Raw genomic sequence first — 9,060 nt, 5'->3', positions numbered from 1 at the left:
TATCACAAGGCAAAATACATAATCTCTTCTTCCTAATATGTATTCCTTCTTCCTAACAAAGCCAGAAAATTAAGTTTGTCACTCAGTGAGCCAATAATCCACATAATGGTGACCCTTAAAATCAAAATCTCACTTTCTCCAGCTAGGTGTTGGCTTTGAGTTCACTCAAGGAGACAGAAAAGTTTATCCTTCTTTCTTCTGGATTAATCCCAGTGAATCTGCTCAGTATGTGGGTTTGGTCCAGCTGCTCCTGCATTTCCAATGGAACTGGGTTGGGCTGGTAGCCCCTGAAGATGACAGAGGAGAACGTTTCGTCTCAACTCTGACGCCAATGCTCCAGGAGAAGGAGATCTGCGTGGCCTTCACTGAAAAGTTGAAATCGGATTTTCTTAATACTCCAATGATGAAAATACTGCATATTTCGGAGATTTGGTATAAAGCTGAAGTGATTGTTCTATTTGGAGACCCCAATTGTATTAAAAATGTACAGGTGGTAATGGGTATCTATGAATATTTGAGAAAGACATCATTTCGGAAAGTTTGGATCTTAACTTCCCATTGGAAACTTAGTGTGGTGGGGAATCAAGACGTATCAAAACTAGTAAAGCCCTACCATGGGGCTTTGCATTTTAGGGCCCACACTGGGGATGTCTCAGAATTCAGTCATTTCCTCCTGTCTTTAGACCCCTTGAAGCCACAAGGAGACATCTTTCTCCCTCCATGTTGGGAAAGGTTGTTTCTCTGCATGATGGACACTCCAGGCAGGATCTTTCCAAAGGGGGAGAAAAAATGTACAGGAAGGGAGAATTTACAAAGTTTACCTTCTTACATTTTTGAAACAAGCATGGAAGGTGAGAGTTACAATATCTACAATGCCATTTATGCTGTGGCACATGCATTACATGCAATGCATGGATCTAGAGCACAACCAACCATGATGAGGCTTGGAAAGAGGATCTCAAATATTCAATCATGGCAGGTAATCCCAGTGACTTTTTATTTGATCCACAGATCAGATAAATGATAGGTAGTTGTCTAGGTAGAAAACTATCTTTATGCATTTCTTGATTTACTGATTACATATCTGTATGTAAAATCTATCTCAGAAGAGATTAAGATAGCAATTATTGAAAACTGTCATTTGAATTAAGTGAGAGGTTTTTGTTGAAAAGAGATAGATGGCGGAAAAAGAGAATTAAACTAAACCGATTATTCATAAGAGCAAAGAGCTTCCTAGAAGTTCCTGGAAGGACATCAGTGGTTGCCTGAGAGTGTGCCATTTCTTGCACTGCTTTGTTTGTTGTGTTAAGCTTCTGTCAAACTGAGCATATGCAGAAGAACTCAACATGGTCCTAATCTGAGTACCTTAGATTTGATTGCTTAGATCTCCATCATTTAGCTTCTCAGATATAGACCCATCTCCTAGGCTGATGGCCATGATATCATGATAGAAATCAGGATGTCCTATGTGTGGTGTTCAGCCAATTAATCCAGCTGTCTTTTCTTTCAGGTTCTTCCCTATCTGAGGAACATCAAGTTCAACAACAGTGCTGGAGAGGAAATCTCCTTTTCAGAAAGTACATTGGTGTCTGATTGTTATGATCTTCTTAACTGGCTTTTCCTCCCCAATCAATCTTTTGTCCCCATGAAAGTTGGGCAAATAGATTCCACAGCTTCCCAAGGACAAGATTTGACCATTAACTCCGATGAAATCATCTGGGCCACAAAGGTGAGCTGGAAGGAAAGGTAAATTTAGCAAAGGATTCATTCATTCCAGAGGATGCACAGCACTGGGAAACAATAAAAGTCAGGAATTTGATGAAAAAATATGCTTTTGAGTTGAACACATTTGAGATTTGATTTCTGAAAAGTTCAAGATGGGGTAAGATTGGGAAGAATTTTTGCTTGAAACCCTGGACACCATAAAAGCAGGCAGAAATGATTTCCATGGACCGTTTCCATTCAGTTGGATCCTCACGATTCTTTCTTTTAGAAAAGCTGTAGCTCCATGTCACAAACCTTCCTTGGCAGTTTGAGGTCCCAGTTCCAATCTCCAGAGTCCATTGGTGGGTCAGGATTGCATTGGCTTATCCTGGTTTCTGGTAAACCATTTCCTTTGAAGGCGTTCTAAAGATGGAAAGAGCAACGTACAAATGAATAAATGAAGCATATTCACTGCTGGGGCCACCTACAGTATCTCTCTTCTCTTTTTTAGAAGGTGCCCTTTGCCAGGTGTGGCATGAAAAGGTGCCATGCAGGAGAGAAAAGAAGCATTCCAGAAGGAAAGCTGGTTTGCTGCTACCAATGTGCCCCTTGTCCAGAAGGAACCATTTCTAATCAGACAGGTAGACTCATTTTAAATATAGCTCTTCCAGGATCAAGAAAACCAGTGGAAAATATTAATTTTGGAAGGATTTACATGCTTCAGTATATTCCTACTTTTCAGCAGACCCTCTCAATTCATGACTCTAAATTGTACTACTCCATAGGCCACTTTTCTTGCCCCTCATAAGTTTAATACAGGTTGGTGACAGGGTTCCAGGTAATAGACACATATCAAGCAAAACTCCAAAGCAGGTAGATTCCTCAAAGAATAGCTTTATTGGATATACCATATTGGAACAGATCTGGTGAAAACTGACTCTGATTGTTCCTACAGTTTACACGTAATTAAAAGTAGAAGTTTATCATTTTCTCAAAGCAATCCAGTCACATGGTCCAATCATGTTGCTGCCTGATTGCCTGTTGAGAAGTATTTTGTTTTGGCTACAAAATCCCAGCTGTCTAAAATCCCCGCTCCCTATCCCTCAACTCCAGTGTGACAACACCGAAGCTGTCAAAAATGGCTTCGGTCAGCTCAGCTTCAGGGTTGACAGTTGCTTTTGGAGCACAATTCATGGGTTCCCTACAAGGCTTCCTACTCCTACTTTTACATCCCATCAGAAAAACAAGACCCCAATCTTTTTGTGAAAGAATGTGGAGTGAGATTCTTTTTTTTTTTTATTGTAAAAGTTTTACAATTACATTTTCACCCCGTTTTCACCCCCCTAACCCACCCCAAGCTCCCCAACCCCTCCTCCCTAACCCCCCCTAACCCTCCCCTCCCCCCCGGACTTCCATAGAATGTACCCCATCATTATCCCCTTTATATAAAAAAAAAACCTTGAACTTTAAACCCCCTCCAACCCCCATATCATTTTTCATCTTCACATAGTTCAAATATTTCTATCTTAATGTAATATAATACTATCAATAAAAAGCTATTTGATACTTCCTAGTTTGATATTTGTTCTGCACATAATCTATCCATTTTTTCCATTCACATTCATAAGTCTCTTGTGAGCGGTCTTTTAAATATGCTGAGATCTTCGCCATCTCAGCGAAACTGGCCATCTTCAAAGTCCATTCTTGAACGGTGGGCAAAGCTACATTTTTCCAATATTTACCTATCAACAATCTCGCTGCTGTAATCATATACAAAATCAACTTTGTTTCATCCACTGTAAAACCCTTAGCTATACCCAATAAAAACAGTTGTGGAGAAAATTGAATTTTTTTCTTCAAAACATTCTGCATAACCCACCAAATTTTTATCCAAAAAGCCTTAACTTTCTTACAGGTCCACCAAATATGAAAATATGTAGCATCTGTACAATCACACCTCCAACATTTTGGCTGAACATTAGGATACATACACGACAGTTTCTTAGGGTCTAGATGCCATCTATAAAACATTTTGTAAAAATTTTCCCTCAAATTCTGCGACTGTGTAAATTTAACATTCTGGACCCAAATTTTTTCCCATGTTTCCAGCATCACTGGTTCTTCAAAATTCTGTGCCCACTTAATCATACAGTCTTTAACTAATTCAGTTTCTGAATCTCTTTCTAGCAAGACATTATAAAGCCTTTTAATATGCATTGGACCTTTCTCTCTTATATGTCTAACCAATTCTTCCTCATGCAACATAATACCAATTTTTTGGTCCTCTTTCCATCTCAATTGTAATTGATTATATTGTAACCAAGTTAAATTAATCCCTTCGTCCAACAGTGTCTGCAAATTCTTCAGCTGCCATCTGCCCGCATCTGTAAAAAGAACCTCTTTGTATAAAACCCCCCCGAGTGACATTATATTTGTATTCCACAAGGTATGACCAAGATCCAACCATAGCGGTATTTTATAATCCCATTTGAGTCGGTGCTTCTTCCAAACTCGCATCAAAGAGTCTCTAAGTATATGACTTTTAAATATTTTATCAACTTTGTCATCATAAAATAAGTAAGCGTGCCATCCAAATTCTAGATCAAAACTTTCTGCATTCAATATTCCAGCCTTTTTACTTCCAAACCAATCACTTGTTAAAGTTAAAGCTGCTGCATCATAATATAGCTGTAGGTTTGGAAGTTTAAGACCTCCTCTTTCTGGAACATCTTGCATAATTTTCAATTTCACTCTCGGCTTCTTCTCGTTCCAGACGAACTTATTCACTCCAAATTGCCAAACTTTCAATTGTTTATCACTTTTAAGCACCGGAATCATTTGAAACAAAAAAAGAAATCTTGGCAAAATATTCATCTTAACTGCTGCTATTCTTCCAAGTAGAGACAGCTGCAGTTTTTTCCAAGTCTCCATATCTTTCTGCACCTCTCGCCACAACACCTCATAATTATTTTGGAACAATTTCATGTTTGATTCTGCAACCTGAACTCCTAGATATTTTACCTTAGGTACAATCTCAAAACCTGCCCTCCTTTCAAGCTCATGTTTGCGATCTTGTGTCATGTTTTTAACTATCATTTTAGTCTTTTTTGGATTCAATCTGAAACCTGAAACTTTACCATAATCTTGTATAATGTCCTTCATCAAGATTATTGATTCCATTGGTTGTGATAGGGTAACAACCAGATCATCTGCAAATGCCTTTATTCTGTAATCCTCTTGCCTAATCTTTATACCTTTCAAGATATTAGAGTCCCGTATTGTATTTAACAAGACTTCTAGTGTTAAAATAAATAAAAGTGGGGACAACGGGCATCCCTGTCTTGTTCCTTTTTCAATTTTAAACTCTGTTGTCAAACTTCCATTAATAATAATCTGTGCCTTTTGCTCTTGATAAATTGCCGAAATCGCCTGTATAAATTGGTCCCCAAAGTCCATCTTTTTCAAAGTCTTTACTAGAAAATTCCAATCCACTCTATCAAAGGCCTTCTCTGCATCCAAAAAGACCAGCACTGCAGGGATCTGTTTATTCTTCTCAAGATATTCCAGTAAATTTATTACTTGCCTTACATTATCCTTCATATATCTGCCCTCGATAAATCCCGCTTGATCATCATGAATCACCTCTTGAATTACTGGCATCAATCTGTTGGCTAATACTTTTGCATAAATTTTATAGTCATTATTTAAAAGAGATATTGGTCTATAATTTTCCGGTTTTTTAGGACCTACATGTTCTTTTGGTATCAAAGTAATATATGCTGATTTCCATGATGGGGGTATTTTACCCCCTTGTTGTATATTGCAAAATAAGTCTCTAAGTTGTTCCACCATTTCTGCTTGTAAAGTTTTATAATACACTGCAGTCAATCCATCTGTTCCAGGAGCTTTAGCTGTTTTCAATTGTTTAATTGCTGCAATTATTTCCTCAACTGTTATAGGGTAGTTCATTCTTTCTTTTTGTTGACTAGTAATTTTTGAGACTCTTTTCTCTTCTAAATATTTTTCTATAAGTCCATTCTGTATATCATCTTTGGCATATAATTTAGTATAGTATTCTACAAAGACTTCTTTAATCAATTTTTGTTGAGAAATTTCTTTCCCTCCAATATCAATACTCTCAATAGTCCGTATACTCTGCTTCTTCCTTAAGGTGTAGGCCAACCATCTTCCCGGTTTATTAGCATTACAAAACGTATTATGCTTCGCATATTGTAAATTTGTTGCAGCTTGCTCCGCCAAGAGCATTTGAAATTGATCTTTCAAAAGTTTTATAGCACCAGATATTCTTTCATCTGTTGGGTTTTTAATGAGTAGCTGTTCCTTATTCTTTATTTCTACTTCCAATTCGAGTCTTTTCTTTTGTCGATTCTGTTTATGTTTAGAGTTCATATAAATGAGTACCCCTCTCATATACGCTTTACTCGCATCCCATACAATTTCAATTGGGGTACCTTTATTCAAGTTCATCTCAAAAAATTCTTTCATCTGTTTTTTAAGTTCTGTTATATTTTTTTCATATCTAAACAAATTTTCATTTAATCTCCATGACCTTCTCTCAATTTTTCCCATCTCAATTTCTATCCATACAGAACTATGATCAGTTAAAGTTCTTGGAAATATCTTTGTTCTTTTTGTTTTAACAAGTAAATCATCTGATAACAAAATAAAATCAATCCTGGAAAAAGATCTATGTCTGTCAGAGAAAAAAGTATAGTCCAATTCTTTTGGGTTGTAAATTCTCCATATATCTTTTAATTCCAAATCTTCTTTCATATCAAAAAAGGTCTGTGGTAGTCTGATCCTTACTTTCGCCAAACTCTTTTTATCTAGTTTAGAATCAATTACTCCATTCCAATCTCCCATTATTAAAATAGATCTATAATCCCATTGCAATATTTTATTATGTAAAGTCTTATAAAAATGATCCTGTTGTTGGTTCGGAGCATAAATTCCAATCAGAAGAATTTGGCCATTTGCTGTATACAATTCAATTGCAATAAACCTACCACCTTCATCTGCTTCTATAATTTTAGCAGACAATCTTTTATTTACATAAATAACCACACCATTCTTTTTTTCCGAGTTTGAAGCTATAAAATGTGTTCCTAATTTGGAGTTTATCAGATATTTGTGGTCTTGAGTTCGAATATGAGTTTCTTGTAGACAAATTATGTCATTATTAAATTGTCTCAGATATGTAAATAACTTGTTCCTTTTTTGTGGTGAGTTTAATCCGTTAACATTCCAAGATAAAAGCCTAATTGTCATCTTGACCTTTCTGAAGTGATGAGCTGCCTTGCCTCGCTTCTTCTGAGGCGCAACTCCTCTGGAGTGAGATTCTTTAGCTTTAATTAGAAGGTTTAGTTTTTATTAAGAACCTGCTTCTTCTATCAGAACACTTGATATCACAGGAAATTCATAGGCCTGTCAGAAACAGAGCAGATACATCTATCTATGTCTGCTAACCCTTCCCTCAAAAAAATTTGAATGACTTGATTTGAAACATAAAGCAAAGACATTGAGCCAAGAGCCAGTTTTTATGGTTGATCTATTCCCTGTCAGCATTCCAGAAAACCCCCCAGCTCCAAGTAAAGACTCTGAGGCAAGCATTTTCAAAGTTCTATTTACTAGAATAGGTAAACTGGCACATCTGGGAAAACCTGAATCTTAAAGGTCCGGGTTTTCCCTCAGTAAATCAAAACTCCCAAAACCATCCCCTCAATCCTCAATCGATCACATGCTCCAATATACCGCCATCCCATCTCGAGACATCACTTGGACCACCCCTTCTCCAGATGCAGGATTGCCCTGACCTTGACCGACAGGAAGAATGCTATTATGTCTACAGGCAACCCCACTACTAACCCCCCCCCTACTTTCCTACACATGAGAATGTGGCAGCATGGAAGTTTCCGGGGTAATATGGCTTCCAAAGCTGACATTCCCAGCATTGTCAGTATGGATGGATGATTTGCCCTTGTTGATTCACCATGAAATTCACCCTGACTTTTGATTTCAGATGCAGCTCACTGTGACCCCTGCCCAGAAAACCAATATCCCAACAAGGAGAAGGATCACTGCATTGACAAGAAGATCCACTTCCTTTCCTATCAAGACAGCCTGGGATACATTTTAGTTTCTCTCGCTCTTTCTCTCTCTGTGATCACATTGGCAGTTCTGGTGATTTTCCGTAAAAATCACAACACACCAATTGTCAAGGCCAACAATCGAAATCTCACCTACATCCTCCTGGTCTCCCTCCTGCTCTGCTTCTTCTGCTCCTTCCTCTTCATTGGTCGGCCCACAAAGCTCACTTGTCTCTTCCGACAAACTGCCTTTACCATTCTCTTTTCCCTTGCAGTTTCCTCCGTCTTGGCAAAAACTATCATGGTGGTTCTGGCCTTCATGGCCACCAAGCCAGGGAACAAGACAAGGAAACTCTTAGGAAAACCATTGACTAACTCCATTGTCATAGCCTGTCCCCTGGTCCAAGCAGTTCTTTGTGCCACCTGGCTGGTCACCTCCCCTCCATTGCCCAACTTTGACTTCAACTCTTTAGTAGAAGAGGCCATCTTGGAATGTAATGAAGGTTCAGCTTTGATGTTTTATGTTGTTCTCATCTATCTGGGTTTCCTGGCCCTTGTGAGTTTCTTTGTGGCCTTTATGGCTAGGAAATTGCCTGACAGCTTTAATGAAGCCAAGTTCATTACTTTCAGCATGCTGGTCTTTTGCAGTGTTTGGATCTCCTTCCTCCCCACCTACCTGAGCACCAAAGGGAAGTCCATGGTGGCCGTGGAGATCTTCTCCATCTTGGCCTCTGGGGCTGGACTTCTGGCTTGCATTTTTTTCCCCAAATGTTACATTATCCTATTTAAACCCAATCTGAATTGTAGAGAGAATATAATGAGGCACAAGGATCTCTGATTATAATCCCTGATTATAAATATGAAACACATTTATATTGACATCCAATTTACACACAGGTGACTCCAGCTGGATTACAACATTAAAAATCACAACATAAAAACCCATTAAAATATGCCTCATTCCACCTTCATTTATGCAGGGATTATGAGGTTTCATTTTGATTTTGGACATTTTTCAAATTCATCTCATTTCTTTAAAAAAGAGGAAATGATGGAGGACTTGTCCCTTAAACAATTGGAAATCAAGTGATGTTGAGTAATCTCAGAATGTCTGTTAATCTGCAACAATCACCCCCTTTTTTCATTAATGTTAGTTGTCCCAAAGATCAACTTGATAATAAACATTGATAGTGTATATCTGGATATTAGTTTCCAAAATGATAGTTTCCCATTTTATTAATTTTAATCA

General features: G+C 37.9%; 1 protein-coding gene across 1 annotated transcript; it reads left to right on the top strand.

Annotated features, from left to right (window-relative positions):
• Positions 1-1,645: 1,645 nt before the first annotated feature.
• Positions 1,646-8,649, top strand: LOC148116244 (vomeronasal type-2 receptor 26-like). Its single transcript, XM_087883529.1, has 3 exons — positions 1,646-1,729; positions 2,216-2,345; positions 7,745-8,649. Exons 1-3 carry the CDS (start codon positions 1,646-1,648, stop codon positions 8,647-8,649), a joined length of 1,119 nt encoding a protein of 372 aa, XP_087739655.1.
• Positions 8,650-9,060: the final 411 nt, after the last annotated feature.

The sequence above is a fragment of the Pantherophis guttatus genome, chromosome 1 (assembly GCF_059756535.1).
Source record: "Pantherophis guttatus breed Tessera chromosome 1, ASM5975653v1, whole genome shotgun sequence".
Taxonomy (NCBI): Eukaryota; Metazoa; Chordata; class Lepidosauria; order Squamata; family Colubridae; genus Pantherophis; species Pantherophis guttatus.
This window is presented reverse-complemented; position numbering and strand designations above follow the sequence as displayed.